Raw genomic sequence first — 16,875 nt, forward strand, 5'->3', positions numbered from 1 at the left:
GAGCGTGCGGTGTGTGCGCGCGTTCCATCCTCTTCCGGCCCGTATCCCTCGCCAACCGACAGCCTTTCCAGTCACCTCTCACACATAGACTGCTGCCGCCATGTTCGGTGCTGTTGTCCTTCGGCGATGTGTCTCTTCAGGGCTCCGGAGCCTGCCCCGCTGTCGTCTGCAGCCCTCACCGGCATGTACCCCAGGTGAGCCTCCTGCCTGCACACTTGACTCTCAACCGGCCGCCATGCCCTTGAAAAAGTAGTAAGGGCAAAGCCCGGGCTTACGTTTCTCATTTACTGGCTGTACCGCACCAGCCGCACACCGGGGTTTTCTGTTACTTCATGAAGCGCGGCATCGGCAAAAAAATCTGTCTGCCGGTGGGATTTCTATTTAAAGAGCCCCAGCGCTGTTACTATTTGTCACCGGTGTGACCTCCCTCTGCCCCCGTATTACACCGCCGTCGCCGCAGGGTGCATTGCCCTTGTGATGACCGAATAAGGCTTCAGATGAGGCCTTCTCTCCGCAGTTTTCATGTTGAGAGGAAGGGTTTATTACTGTGCTGTGTGATCATGTCCTGCGTTCGCCGCATAGCCCATTCATACAAAGCGAATGCCGTACGCATCGCCTGCTTTAATATATTTTTTATGAATGGGCCGTTGAAGTCACAGCTCTTTGCTTTCAGACGTTATTTCTACACGGCTGTCAGTTGCATTCGTTAACTAGAAATGAGTAATTATTTCCTGATAAAACATGGCTTCTGTCCAGTGCTTGATATATTGATATTTTGGGCTTGTGTGTGTTATTTTGATAGGCTGTCACAGATAAAGTGGATAACATTCCCTCGTATGCAGCAGGCCTTTCGCTGAAGCTATACCGCTGATATAATGTCTGCGAAGCAAGACACAGCCAATTAAACTAATTGGGTTGAAGTGCCAGAGGAGTCAGGGTTCTGTATGGGACTCTAGTAATTCACAATGTCATCCTCTAATTATATCAGTATGCATTAACCTGCCCAAAGCCATGCTTCTAAATATCTTGAGTATGGCGACTAAAAGAAAATAAGAGGCATAATTTCCGCCTTTTATATGTTGCATTAACAAGGTGTTAAATAATGCTATGTGTACGACAAGAAATTCATTTTTACATAGCTAAAACCATGACTTAAGGAATAAAGCGGCCTCCGTGCTAATAAATCAGTTGTTTTAGGCTATACCTAACTAGCTGGAGATGTATATTGCAATTTATTTATTGATTTATGTAGCGCCATCAGATTCCGTAGTGCTGTACAACGGGTAGACAGGACATAACAAGTAGCTTGTAATATAGCAAACTGACTAACAGAGACAAACGGTGAGAAGGGCCCTGCTCAGAAGAGCTTACAATCTATTTAACTTGTAGTATAAGCGACAGCGTATATCTTCTGTTACGGCCATACTGAGCGATGTGGGACGTGTGTTTATGAAAGCAGCTGATGGAGCTGTATAGGAAACCCGGAAGGAAGGTGACTTTGAGGAACTTGCGGCAATGTTGTGAAGGGGAGCTGGAGGCTCACTGTGTTTAGCTCTCTTCCCCTTCCGGCAGATACTGCAATATAATCATTGGTCTTTGTATCAGGTTCCTTGCATTCCTCCAGTCTGCCTTGATTTTAATCTGTACATTTTTTTACTTTTTTAATTTACAGATCATGGCAGTCTCCTGCATTATCAATATTCTCCTAAATCTAATTCAGCAGATTAACATATATTTTATATGAGCACTATGTAATGTTACTTTAATTCATGATATTCAACAATGTAGCCGGTAAATTAAATGCTTAAAAATAGTACGGAACGGTGAAAGAGTATTCAGGTTTTTTCTATGCTTTGCAAAGATTTCTGGTTTTACCCATTGTACAGCGCTGCAGAGTATGATGGCGTTATATAAATCAAATATGCGCGTCTATATTTTATCCTTGTAGCTATTTTCAAAACCAGTTGGTATTTGCAACTTAACAAAAATCCGCACAGCCGCCCATTGTATTAAGGCTGTGCTAGGGAAAAACGCCTTATGTTAAATGGTAAAATGTGTGGATTATGTTTAATGTGTTTGTAAACCGGGAAAGGGGTGATGTGGATTCTCTAGCGCTCTGGTCATCAGTCTCACCGTCTCTTGCTTGTCTAGGGAAAGGCAGCTCAGCGTGTGGCATGGGGTCTCGATACTAATGTTCACTGTTTTAAAGTGTTGCCAGTGTCGTAGGTCTGTGTATGCTTATATTCCCTCACTTCAACATGAGTGATTTCTGTCTTGATAACTTGGTGTGTTTTATGTATGGGGCCTCCATAATATAGTTACTTCTGTGCTTGCAGGCACTTAGTGATTTTGACAACCATTGTATCATGCAATTACCTGTCTGCATAGTTTGTTGAGGTGTTATTAAGGAAAGGAAATTAGATTTCTCAGCGGTCACTTTAGCGCCTTAGATTAATGTTTTACGCTTAATCTAATTGAACAGATGCTTGAGATGTAGATTCTGCGGCTGTCCTTGAATGCTAGGAAATAGGCTGGCTATTGAAATTGGCAAGACGGTTTCTAAAGAGACAATGTCTCATCCAGCCTCATAAGCAAGCAGCGCGTATTAAGTACTTGGTACGTTTGGATATCACTCTGTATAAGAATGCACCACAAAACAACCAGTCGGTAAAGAGCATTAAAGAAAAAAGTGCTAGTGCTTTCTGTGAATGAAAGCAGAAGTCTTGTTAGACCCCTTGGGTCCTATGAGAGCCAGTGCTGGAGATGGCGTACATTTCGAAATGTCACTCACTATGAACATCTCATTTCTGTAACCCCATGTCAACCATCGTTGATGAACATATAATATAAGTTTGCCCTATGAGTAATAACTTTTACCAAGCACTCGACATTTGATTACAACAATCATTTCAGTATATGCTTAATACTCTACCTTTTCTCGCCCACAGCTGCAGTAGCTTCTCGCTGCTATTCTCATGCCAAACATGAATCAGATGAGGAGTTTGATGCTCGTTGGGTGACATACTTCAACAAGCCAGATATTGATGCCTGGGAGCTGAGGAAAGGTGAGTCGTAATCAAAAGGACACTGTTAAATAATATGGCGTTAGATGTACATCCCAGCTATCATTTGCTCTTTAATGCATGTGACAGCTGAGATTCACCTTATAGCTTACTTTTTTCATCCATATGCATAGAGGGGTCATGAGGATACTCTGTACGTTTGTGCGTACTCGTGATGCATTCAACATGGAGAACTTTTGTGCACCCCTACTCTAGAAGGTTTGTGAAACACTGCAGAGCCTCCTGACTCTCCACCTTTGGGTATCATTACATGTACAGCAGGCTAGAGTGGTATTGTGCGGGATGGGTCAGTAGTGGAGAGAGCCCTGTGATGATAATAGGGTATGATTGCTTTCACAGTAAGCCATGTGGTGCTGCACTGGGACACTGCGTGTTTAGGTCAATAAAAGGCAGCAAAATGGTTTCCCGGTTTTCACGGCGGAGGGAGACTGATGTTGTGTAATGCTGGCTGAGTTTTACAAGTTGTACTTCACTGCAAGTAGTCTGCTATATGTTGCCTACCTATAAAATAAAACAAAAACAGAAAAAACAGATCTCTGGTGTCTTCAGGTAAGGCTTTGTTGTGACATAGTTAATTTTGTATTGTAAGACTTTGTGACAATAAGCTCTGCTGAGCTGAACAGAGGTTATATGGGAAAGAATGTTGCTCAAATCAGGTGCCATTTAATGTAAGACTGAAATAACAATTGTATGATTAGTAGCTTTTCTTTTTTGGAACATTAGTATAATAGTGACTTGCAGCATTGAACAGTGTTTAAATTCCTAGTTCTATTCAGATGTTGTGGTACATTTTTCTTTCTCTCTTACCCCAGGCATGAACACCCTTATCGGGTATGATCTGGTGCCAGAACCAAAAATTATTGATGCTGCATTGCGTGCATGCAGACGGTTAAACGACTTAGCAAGTGCAGTCCGCATTCTAGAAGCCGTGAAGGTGGGTAATATATGGCTGTTGCTAACAAACCACCAACCTTTGGTGCAGTAAACGGCTTTGCTTGTAGCACATTTTGTAACAGTTGCTGTTTAGCATTGCACAGCTGCTATGTATACACCTTAAAAGAAATAATCTGTGTGATACGACTATGAGGGGGGACGACCACACACAATCACTCTGCCTATTTACTGTCTGTATTAAAACCATTGTTGGTAGCGGTGGAGGTCTAGCCAAAGAGATTAAGTGCTTTAAATCACCTCAACTCTATTCTTATAACTTAATTTTAGGCAACCTACAAATTGTAGTTTACTCAGGAATATATTTGAGAATATTTAAGTAGAATTAGCCAAAACCCTGCTTTCCTTGTGTTGCCAGGACAAGGCTGGACCCCATAAGGAAATTTATCCCTATGTTATTCAAGAGCTAAGACCAACTTTAGATGAGCTTGGAATCTCCACTCCAGAAGAGCTGGGCTTGGATAAAGCATAAGCATTAAAGGTGAGAAATTTTTTTCTAAAAACTGTTTTATTGATCATTTACAGTCTGATTTTACACAAATGTGTTTTTGCCGTCAAACAAACCTTTGGATCCAAAAGGTCTCCAAATTGTGGTTTCCTTTATTGTATTTTCCGCAATATAAACCTGGCTGTTTCTTAACCCCTTATTCTTTTCTCAACAGGGTTCCATCCAAACGTTTTATCAATGATGCTACTTGATTGTACACAGCCATCCAGAAATGCAAAGATGTTAACGTATTACCTTATTTCAGATGAAAATACGACAAACTGTTCTTTTATTGAGTCCTATTGTGTGTAATATTATGTCGGACCTAATAAAGGGACATTGTTTAAACCCTGTGTTCCTGCTTCTGAAGACTCTATTGTGCAAGATGTTTATCTAATAGACTGTTTTTTTGTTCCTTCCTTTTGGACAAATGGGAAGTCATCGCCTCATGCCCCAAAAAGTTGTCTTGCAAATTACAAGTATGGTGATCCTACCCATTGCAAACGCTAGAAATATAAAGTTATACAGTCAAGTATCTAGTCCACACATTTAGTGAATCATAAACATGAGGGTACCAGTTATTTTTGTGTGGTGTGTGTAATGCATATATTACACACACTGCTTTCCATTGTAGCCCATCCATCTTCATTGTGCACAAGCTGAATTCCTTGGAGGCAATCTGATTTAAGCATGCATTGTACAATGCCTACTTTTTTTTGTGGCATTGGGTTGAGTAAGAGGAGAGAGAAATGTATATAACAAAAGTAACTAATTCCTCACTGGGGTGTTTTGTACCCTAAAGTGAAGTTATATGCCCAATTACCTGGGTCTTGGTTTCTGTGACAGCTAAATTGCGGTGCTAGCATATCAAATGTACCAAATCTACAACTTAAAGTCCAGTTCACCTTGTAGTATTTGCCTTATTTACAAGCTATTAAAAGGTCCTGAGCATATGAGGTGATTTTTGAATCGGGGCAATAAATATTTTGGGGTAATTGTCTTCAGCTACTTAAGTTGTGTGAAAGTTAAATCAGGGCTTGACAAACCCCTGTGCTGTGACGGCAAGAAACGACTTCCTGGGACCCATGGATATGCAGGAAGCGGGTGCTGTGACCCCACTGGGGTTCTGGATTCATAATGGCAGTAGTGTGGCCATGTCTCCATGAGGTGTGTGTATAGTGTTGGAGTGTGTGTGCATGTGTGTAAATGTATAGTGCTGGAGTCTGTGTGCGTGTGTGTAATATTGTCGGTGTGTATAGTGCTGGTGGGGTGAAATATAGAGCTTCCACTCTGAGCCCATTCATCCCGTACAGCATTTCGTGAGATCATGCACTGATGTTGGATGAGAAGTCCTGGCTCACAATCTCTGTTCCAGTTCATACCAACGGTGTACGATTGGGTTGAGGGTCAGGGCTCTGCAGGCCGGTTAAGTTCTTCCACACCAAACTCCAACCGTGGACCTTGCTTTGCGCGTTGGGGCACAGTCATGCTGGAATGGAGAAGCGCTCTCCTCAAACTTACCACAAAGCTGGAAGCATAGCAAAAAAGTCTTGGTATGCATTAATATTTCTCTTCATTGGAAGTCAGGGGCCCAACCCCTGAAATAGAGCCCCACACCATTATCCCTCCTCCATCAAACTTTATAGTTTATAGTTGCAGTTCTCCTGGCATCAGACAAACCCAGTGTTCGGTGGTGGCGTGCTTAACACCACTCGATCCGACGCTTGGCATTGTACTTGGAGATGAGGCATGCATTTGCTTGGCCGTAAAAACCCATTCCATGAATCTGCCGCATGGTTTTTGTGCTGATATGTTTGGAACTCTTCGGGTATGGAATGAGCAGAACGTTGGTGACTTTTAGGTACCATGTGCCTCATCACGTGTGACCCTATGTGACTTTATGTGGTCTTCCACTTTGTGGCTGAGTTGCTGCTATTCTTAAATGCTTACACTTTACAATAATTCCACCTAAAGTTGACTGTGCGATATCTAGCAGGGATGAAAATTCACAAACTGCATTATTGCAAAGGCGGCATCCTATCACAGTACTACATTTGAATTCACTGAGCTCTTCAGAACAACCTATTTTTTCACAAATGTCTGTTAATGCAGACTGCACGGCTAAGTGCTTGATTTTATACATTTGCTGCAACTCAATCCACTTTGGCCGAAAAGGCTAAAGCTATTCCATACAAAGCAGCTGCTTGGAAGAGTCTGCACACCGAGTCTAGGCACTGTAGACTGGACATTTACTCGCCTGGGATCGATTTTTATTAAAACAGCTTCCCCTTTTTTATGAATTACACTAACATTGTGGTAACTTTTCCAGTTTCAAGAACTGGAGTTTGGATACTCATGGTTTGATCCTCATATGTTAAGGTGGCACTTATATAAATGTTTTCTTTCATGAAGAGACGTGGCCACAAGATGGCAGCACAAGCATCTTACAATGTACACACACTATATGGACAAAAGTATCGGGACACCTAACCATTACACCAACAGGGACTTTTATGAGGTTGCATTCTTAATGTATTGACATTAATATGTAGCCCCCCCCCCCATTTGCAGCTATAACAGTTGTTAATCCCAAAGGTGTATGATGGGGTTAAGGTCAGGGCTCTATGCGGCCAGTCAAGTTCTTCCACACCAAATACACCCAACCATGTCTTTATGGAGCTTTCTTTGTGCACTGGGGCAGAGTCACGCTAGAATAGAAAAGGACCTTCTTCCAAACTGTTCCCACAAAGCAGGAAGTATATAATTGACCAAAATATCTTGCTATAGGGGACATGCCAAAAACAGAACAAAAATCATATTGTTAATAATATAATTAAGCCTCTAAATGTCAAGCCAGCATCATAAAAAATACTTATAAATCATTATTTATAAATTATTGGAGGAAACTAACGAAAGGGGTTAATCCCAACCACAAGATGGCTACTTCCGCCATCCATGTGCTTGACATCCCCCGTGATGGCAACGGAGAACCGTCCTAACACAATAAGGTCAAAGTGACATTACAATCTAAATACTATAATATGTAGTGTAATGCGATCTGAAACGACAAGTCAGAAACCTTCAAAGCCCCTACCAGGAGGTGGCAACCAACCCCAACTGGGATTCCGTAGTTTCTCAACTCTTGCCACTACTAAGATGGCTCCTACGACCCACCTTTCAGACATCACGTGCAGGTGAACGCGGGGCACTGATTGGATTGCTTTCTACGCTCCGTGAACTGGGAGGTTTTGGCCCGGTAGCGCTTGATAGGACCTGGGATTGGCGGTGACACGGGACGCCGATCCTGTGCTGGGGACAACAGACAGGTAACACACACACACCTGGAATCATTACCTGTGCTAATTCTGTATGTTCGGCTGTGGAGCTCCAAGTTAAACAACAAACAGTAGTTTACAGCCTTTGCCGACTGCTTTACTGCATAATGACCTTAGCATGTTGTCATACCTTCTAACCGGGCACCGGATTAATAAAATATCATATAGTCACATATTCTAGGCAAGGCCTTATGGGTACCGGCTTCTCGTTGTATCTGGTGTTCATTATCACTGCGCTGAGCCACTACAAGACATCACAAACTACTACAAGCATAGACTCCGAATGTAGCTCCACATAACCACCTTCCTACCTGCAGTCAAACCTTAATTGTCCTTAATGTTTTAAAGGGACACACCTGTCAAAAGTGTATGTCTATGCAAAGCCCTGCTGTGCACCCTGAACCTTTTATTTAAAAAGGGTCAGCTCTCCATTATTACCCCTGCGTTCGGTTCTTCTGTTTGCTTCGCTGGTAACTTCTTGGGGAAAGGGTCATGACTACCCCTTTAAACCATACCGCATCTGTTTTATATATCCGCCACCCTCCTGGTGTAATATACATTGCATTAAAGCCCCTTACCCTATAATTAGAATGGGAGCCGTTGATGTTTTATTTTCATTATTATTATTTTCCTTGTTGATTGTTTAAACATATTTTTTTTTTAACAATGGGTGCTTACTGATAAGCTGTATTAAAGTTGTCGTACTTCATGTTGCATTTTGTACGTGTCCCTGGTTAAAGGGAACATCTGGTCATTGAGTCTTAAAACCTCTTAGGCAGAGTATTAGCGCTGAAATTAGCATAAAATAATTAACTCGCGAATCCAGCCTGGAATGCCTTTTAGCCTTTCCAGAAAAATCAAATCTGGCGCTGTAGGGAGACCCAAGCATTCTCTTGTACCTTTACCCCGTTTCCCTGCCCTCTTGCTTTTATTAGACTACTTGAAACTAGTTCTTCTCCTTTCGCGCCAGTTGGTTATTGTAAGTGACTTTAAATTTCCCACTGATTGTAACAGCGCTACGGAATCTGCTGGCGCTATATAAATGTAACGAATATATTACAAAGAATACTCAAATCAGGTAATGTAACTGTGTCTGCATGATGATTTTTGTGTTGTGGACGCTAATACAATGCTTAACATTTCTCTGTAATAAACAGGGGAGGACAATGGAGTCCAGGGAGCCCAGCATAGAGAAGAAGGGGCCATATCTGATGGGAAAGGGGCCAGCGATTCAGGCCAAGCTGCGTAAGTATTTAAAATTGTCAGCGGAACTGAAGTTTACCTCTAATACTGGAAATAGTTTGTGTAAAGATGATTTAATTATTAACCAAGTTAGGTCAGAATGTATTTTTTTCAAGGCCGCGCATCATTGTGCCGTTATGTGTCAGTCCTTATCAGAGAGCGAATAACAAAAGACATCTGGACATCTGAAAAGGAAGAACTCTTAGCAGATCTGTCATTCTGTTCCTCCTTGCATTAAAACAACATTTAAAGAGAAAAGTCCGGTGGGAAAATTATTTTTCTTTGGACACGTACAATAGGGCCGTATAGAGTAATGTAGTCAAACGTGTGTTCCTGTAAATATTTATCCGTAGGTCATCGTGCGATGTTTTGTGGCTCAAGCACCACACTGAACCGACTCTTTATGGCGATGCTAATGAAGTCCTTTCTTCGATAGACTTTAATGAGTCAAGGTAGTTGTTCAGGGTGAAAATGACTCTGCCGTTATATTGTTTACCACAAGCCAGTACAATAGTCTAGTAGATTGGGCTAATGTAACAACTAAATCACATGCGTTAATAATATGCTGCTGGCTAAAAACATTAAATGAAAAGCTTACAAAAACATTTTCATTTTTATTTTATTTTTTTTATGTGATACTAGAAATAAAAAGTTTTAGTGGGAGTTCCCCTTTAAAAAGTTGTCTGTTGTCTGTTTTCTGTTTCTATGACAACAGCCTGCCTGCTTTTTTTTTTTTTCTTCTTAGTCAAATCTCTGTTTATTGACAAGTTATAAGAGGGTAGATTGCCTGTTCTGTCTTTTGTGCTACTTAACACTCAGTTGTACATGAATAAGTATTTTTTTAATGACAAAGAATTAAACTTTCAGAAATGCCACTATGAATGCTGTATTTAGTTATGAAAATGTTACGTTCGCCTTTATAAGTTGGAACATTTTTTTACATGACTCAATTTTTCCCCGTGCTGAAGGTGTCACCCCCCCCTTGCTATTGCTCGCTACATGGAGTGATTAGTAACCATAAGGTTATTTTCTTGAACTACAATTTTACAATTTACAGTTTTTATTTTCATATTATCCCCTGGTCTGCAGTTAAAATATGTTTATTGGGGCAGTACAACATAAAACCCACCTTTCTTCAGTGGTGCACCACTTTGTACAGGTATTTTTACACTATAAAGAATAAGGCTTGTATGTTTAACAATTATTCTTACACTTACACACGCTATCGCCATACAGTAACAGATGCACACATGCTAATGTCCTATGCTTACAGTAACGCCTTACAGTAACACACTTAACATTCTACACTCGTGTACACACATGCTAACACCATACACTGAAACACACTGTATGCTGACATACACACTCATGCCAGTGCCATACTGTAACGTACACAACACTATACACTCTAACACTACACTTATACACATGCACACACTAACACTATACATATAGAAAAACCACACATACATACATACATACAGGCTGAATCTGGTAATACAATACAGTAGACATACTGACTCTGGCATTATACATTCACACACATACACACTGACTAGCACTATAAATATAGCACACATACACACCGATACTACAGTATACACTCACACTCAGTCTAGCACTATACATAAACACACTGACACAAAAGTATACACACTCACAGGCCGACTCCTGCACTGTACATATACACATTGACTTTGACACTACAGTACACACACACACACTGACTGTAGCTCTAATCACTGACACTACGGTATACACGTACACTACTTCTCCCACACACACCTCGTAGAGACTTACTATGCTGCTGCCTATCATCTGCCATTGTGAATCCGGCACCCTTTGCTTCCCTGTGGGGCACGGTGAAGTGGGTGCCCCGCGGGGTGACGTAATGCATATAATGTGAGCCTGCTGGGCACCTCGCAGCACCCGCTTCACCGTGCCCCCGTAGGCGAGCATGGGGTGCCAGATTCACAATGGTAGCCCTGTTTAGTTTCTACCCCCTTGTCCCGCAAAACCCTGGGCGCAAAGTGGTTTCTAGTCACCATGGCGACCTGGCATCCGGGGTTTGTCGAGCCCTGTATTAACACATCTAATGTTTTAATTATGTAGTCCATGCTTTGGCATGACGCGTTATAGGGGTATTATGCATGGAGCAGATATTATTAATGCCATGCTTAGTTTAGCATATTGCCGGAAGCTTCTTTTTTTCCTCATTCTGTTCCAGACTAGCTTCTTGCACAACTGGTTCCAAGAACTGGATTATCTGGCATTTCCAGGCCGACCCTTGTTACATAAATGTTGAAAATAAGGGACTTGATGAGGGGAAAAAAACCCCAAAACAAAACATGCATTATACAGGTTTTTAATTAACTTTACAACCATATGTTTCGCACAGTGTCACTTCCGAACGCTGCAATGTCTTGGGCTTCTCTTTCAGAAAGGCAACGGGAATTGGCACGAGCCGCCCTAAAGAAAAAAGGAGTGCTGGGAGCATCTGGCAAAGGGAAGGCCACGTCCCAAAGGTATGAGTGCTTTGAGATGAGATGGATAACGGTTAAGTTTGGCACTCGTAGGGTATTGATGACTTCTTTGCTTTTGCAGGTCTTTAAAATTTAATAAGGGATATGCAGCCCTAAGCCAAGCCTCTGATGAAACACTTGTATCTCTGGACTCGGATAGGTGAGTATATTTTGGGTGATGGTGTGCAATCTTATGGTGCTACTGCTGGATGAAGGAAGGTGCTTATAATGCAATTTGATTTTGATTTTAGGGCTATAGTAGTTGGTATGACCATATCTTATTGCACAGGCAAGCATCCCATTCAGTCACCTGGAATTTGCATATTTCATATATACTATATGTTGGTCAGATGATTGTTAGGTCTTAAAAGTGATTATCGTATTCTATGACTTTATAGCATATCTGTGAAGCTTTGTGTGTTGTTGCTAGGCAACTTTGATGTTTGAGAACACCAACATTCTAGGTTTGCTTATATATAAATATAGTAAGGGATGAAATGTTGTGTTTTTGCTGTCTTCAACTGTAATGTCCCTCTTTCTCATTTAGTGAGATAATATATTGCTTTTTCTTTTGGGTTGGGGGCAAGTAGGGCTATATTTGAAACCATAAAAAAGAAATACCTTCACAGTTCATATATAAATTATTTACTACTACTATTATTTAAAATATCAAAAATCTATTTAACTTGCTCTAATTTGAAAACTACCCTATATATTTTTTAGGGTTTTCCCTATCGAACAAATTTCCCCACGAACGACCCACCCTTTTTTCACCTGAATATTGCATTTTTGATGACCAAACAGGCAATAACAAAAGGGATCTTTTCCTAAACAACGATAAATTAGGAGCCTGTATGTTCATTGCACACCCGTCCTACTTGCTCTCATCTGCCTGCTCTCTTTTTTATATTTGCAATAGTGATTGTGAGCTTGAATCAAGATGTTCCTCTGGGTATTCATCAGCAGAGGTGAGCTCAATTATTACATGAACATGTATTGGTATTATTGTTTTCAAGAGGTTACTATTCAGTTTCTCAATATGGTTATCTAGGAACAGGTCTGTGTTTTATCCATACATTTATTTGGTTTTAAGATAAATATAAATATAACAAATACATGACTAGCAGTGTTGGGTTTCGTTATGGTTTTATCTCAGAGGTAACTGTGCCTTCTTAATGCTATTTGCAATCTCTATATGCCAGTGATATGTAGATATATATGTGTGCTTTTGTTTCATTACTCGGAAGAAATAGGAAATATGGCGAGGAGCAGAGAGAAAACCAGATAACATTCAGTCTGTTAACCTTTCTGTGGTGGAACAGAAAGCTTAGCTTTTGATGTGTTCTTGGAGCTGCCCAAGGAGGGAACAAGTCACTGTCCAACACTCCAGTGGTTTAAAAACAATAAAAATATTAAATTAGAATTTATTACCAATGGTAAATATCGTTAAAGAATTTTCCTTCCAGCTGGTTGATGCCCATGGTTTTTATGACTTTTTTTGTGTGCCCGCAGCAGATATCACAAGACTTGAACCGACAGCTACTCCAGGATGGATATCACTTGGATGAGATTCCAGATGATGAGGACCTTGATCTAATTCCTCCAAAGCCTGTGCGCTCCATGTCCTGCTCCTGCTGCTTAGGGGAATCTTGGTCCTGCACCATCCAGTGATGACAAATGGGAAGGTTGCATTGCTAAGTCCTAAAAATACCCTCTTACTACCACCTCGCAACTTTTAAGGTCACTGATCAGAGAGCGTAGAAGTGGCAGGGTGACCTGATATACCAAAAAATTGAAGGGGGCTGTACTTCTCACGTTACAAAACATTTACCAAAGGTGGTTTGGTTGTGTTACATGAGCAGGTGAAATGATTTTTCTAGTTAAGAGTTTCCATCTTGTACCTTTTTGTATAGGCCAGATTTCACACGGTGTAACTCGCGTCTTATATTGAAGGTCACGTGTAATTATTATCCAGTAACACCTGTGAACGTAGACTATTGGTTAGCCTATACCTCACAACCTTAGCAGTAGGACATATGGACTCATTTTGGACCACCTGCTATTCTACATAGGTCCTAAGTCTGGTTCTTTGCCTGTTTGAGTATGTCGCTTTAGATGGCTGGGGGTCTGAATCAATCTAATCTGTCAGCCTTTTTTAACGAGACTGTCTAGTGCAACAGAACGTGGTTTCACTGCAAACACTCTACATGTTACAGCAACAAGATAACTAAATGAAGTTACTTAATGGTCAAAGGCGTGGTAAGCAGGCAGAGAAACCAATCTTGTTACATACAAATATTAGACCAACCATCATGTTACGAGCTCTAAAATAAGTGAACAGCGTATGCTGTTCTGTAATTAAATATGTTAAATTTCAAACAAAATGCACTGACTTTTGTAAGAAGCTGTTCTTGCAGACACTCTTGTGTCTGTCAAAAAAACATGCGGCTTCTATTATGCACCAAAAAGTGTGGAGCAGCGTAAAGAAACAATCAATCAATCCAGCTGCAATAGAATGAATTGCACTGATTCTATTCTTCCCTGCGATTGAAATGCTGGCAGTGATGTGACGTTGACTACCATGAGACAGAAACTGTCTATATAAAATTTGCTAGAGAGATGTTTTTTACTTTCATAGAGTTTATTATGCGGCTAGGCATGGCTGGAATATATGGCAGTTAAGGTGAACCAGTCACGTACACAGCTTGACGCATTATTAGAAGTATTTATTTAAGCCTTTTTGCTTTTGAGTTCATTAATCAATGTATTTATTTTACAGAAACTTGATTTTAAAATGTGGGAACTATTATAATATATCATATGATGCTTAAGACAATCGAGCAGCTTTTGGCTATACTTTATAATTGTATAATTTGTAAATATGTTTAGTATATTAGTGAAAATTACGGTTTACAAACCAGGGGACTGGAGAGTAAATATTTGCATCCACCAGCTGTATATATGTTGGTAGGACTGATCTTTTGGCTGCCACATATGGGGGGGGGTTATGTATGAAACGGGACTGTGACATTTGAAGAGCGGTCTCATCTCTATTGCAATCACTGGAATGACATTGCTAGTAGTATGAGTTCTGCAATGCTGATCAGACCACTTTTCAAAACGTGCCCAATATCACTCTTTATAAATAATCCCTGTTATTTTCTTAATGATCACATACTTGTGGGAATGAATGTTTTGTGTGTAACTTGCTCATATTTCACACATACCTAAACATGTGGATGCTGGATTTTAAGCCAGTAGGCTTTGGTTTACCACGTTTCACACTCTAGCAAGTTATGTGTAGGACACACTTTAATACTAAACATTTCCAGTGTAAGGTTGTTATTGGTTATACTATATACTGGAGGCTCTATGACCGTAAATAGGTTACATTATAGAACAGCGATGTACTGGGTCCTCAGATAGAAAGCTATTATAGTTAAAATGTACAATGCTTCATGTGTTGAATCATTTTTGCTCCTTAGCTCGCTGCTGTGTGAACCCGCGTCCTGCAGGGGAGTGGATAGTCACACAGGACAGACCTGAAAGACAAGATTCTGCACTGAAGTTGTGCTTGTTGTTAATTGTAGTCTTTTCTTGATCCTGGGTGCTACATTACTGTTCTCTAGAACTTTTTTTTTTTTTTTTTTTTTTTTATTGAAAGGGTTTTCACATCAGAAATTGCGCATGGCATGTTTACAGACATATACACAGATTTTATAAGAGTCAGAGTCCAGATGTAGGTCCCCTCCAGGGATGGACTGGGGATGACTCGGCAGCACTGGTAATTTACACATTTGTTGGTTCTAGAAGACCAAAAATGTAGGAGCCAATACAAACTATCATACATACACACACACACTGAGATACACACATTCAGTAATGTATGTGCACATATTAACACACACTAATGGAGGCTGTTAACCTCTGCCTTGGCTCAGAACAGCTCCCTTGCGGCCCTCACACGCTGACTCCATCTGAACATCGCAAAATGACATCATAGCCCTACGCTCAGACTCAGTCAGCGTGCAGGGACTAAGTGAGAGTGACCAGTGCTATGCGGTCCGGCTCTGGGACTCATTTGCAATGTTAGGGCCTCCGTTACACCGGTGACTTTAACGGAGCAGGTAAGGTGCTGGTGACGGCACTCTCCAAAACCCTAGGCGCCAGGAAGGGATTTCTGGTTGCCATGGAGCCTGGGGTTTGTCAAACCCTGTTTTAAGGCAAAAGGTCACCAAGGGCCCAAAGTGTAGGAACTGGCTGGATATGTGCATTTGCATTTTGTGTTACTATATATACATATGGCAGCACTGATTGTAACTGAGAGGCAGAGCAAGTATAGGGGAGCGAACCACCGGGTATCTGTTAAGTGTGCCAGATGGCATGGGTGATACAAAGCTTCGTCACACGGAATCCCTGTAAAGAGACACTTAAACACAGATGTAAGGATTTTCAAATAGCGGTGTGGTAATCCTATTCCCAGGGACATTATTATGGACTGTCACTATCCATTCTTCTATGTATTTAGGATAGGGAAATTGTAACTTTGTCTGTTTATAGAATTTTGCATACATCTTATGTTAAAGGGATTTGTCAAAACAGTTCTCTACTATTTTGTACTTTGCTGCTTTTCTGTTACCTTTGAGAGTATATTGTTAATTAAAGACATTTTAATGTCCTCTGTGTATTTTGAATCTTTTCTTTACGGAAGTTGAAAGCGGTTTGCTCATGCAAAGCACATATGGAATTTAAGCTCTAATTGTGCCAAAGACACAACATCATATATATGTGTATATATATATCTCTCAACTGTTTTCTATCTCTGGCGCACCAGCTTTTGTGTTCATTAGTATTCTGTCTGGGAGTCTTTGGGATCGAATTTTTTTTTTATGAAATAATAAGTCACGATCCCTGATCCATATAAAGCTGAAATTATAACTCTCGCCAAATCTCCCGTTAGGGAATAGACCCCTCCATCTACTTTTAGCTGAATTGGGTTAATGTTGTGTGTTTCTTTTGGCTAGTCTGGTAGAAGGCTTTGGTTACTAAACGCTATTTGGTATTTTGTGAAATATCAAACACAAAAGAAAAATGCTGACAAAGACACAAGATCTCAGTTCACCCATTTTAATAAATAGTTCATCTCACAGCAATATAGCTCTCAGTGGTAAATTATGCAGGCAACGAAACCATGCCAAGTCTATTCCATTATTGACCTAAAATTAAAGCAGTTGTACCTAACTACTAACTAGTAT

At 40.7% G+C, this 16,875-nt stretch overlaps 2 protein-coding genes across 2 annotated transcripts; both read left to right on the forward strand.

Moving 5' to 3' along the window:
• Nucleotides 1-100: 100 nt before the first annotated feature.
• On the forward strand, nucleotides 101-4,506 carry LOC149297688 (cytochrome c oxidase subunit 5A, mitochondrial-like). Its single transcript, XM_089488347.1, has 4 exons — nucleotides 101-194; nucleotides 2,949-3,065; nucleotides 3,896-4,017; nucleotides 4,393-4,506. Exons 1-4 carry the CDS (start codon nucleotides 101-103, stop codon nucleotides 4,504-4,506), a joined length of 447 nt encoding a protein of 148 aa, XP_089344473.1.
• Nucleotides 4,507-9,022: 4,516 nt separating this feature from the next.
• On the forward strand, nucleotides 9,023-13,291 carry LOC149297689 (protein FAM219B-like). The gene is made up of 5 exons (XM_089488167.1): nucleotides 9,023-9,101; nucleotides 11,539-11,623; nucleotides 11,703-11,780; nucleotides 12,540-12,588; nucleotides 13,133-13,291. Exons 1-5 carry the CDS (start codon nucleotides 9,023-9,025, stop codon nucleotides 13,289-13,291), a joined length of 450 nt encoding a protein of 149 aa, XP_089344293.1.
• The last annotated feature ends 3,584 nt before the right edge of the window (nucleotides 13,292-16,875 follow it).

Source organism: Sceloporus occidentalis, unplaced genomic scaffold, assembly GCF_023333645.1.
Source record: "Sceloporus occidentalis isolate IW3139 unplaced genomic scaffold, rSceOcc1.0.p SCAF_37, whole genome shotgun sequence".
In the NCBI taxonomy this organism is placed as follows: Eukaryota; Metazoa; Chordata; class Lepidosauria; order Squamata; family Phrynosomatidae; genus Sceloporus; species Sceloporus occidentalis.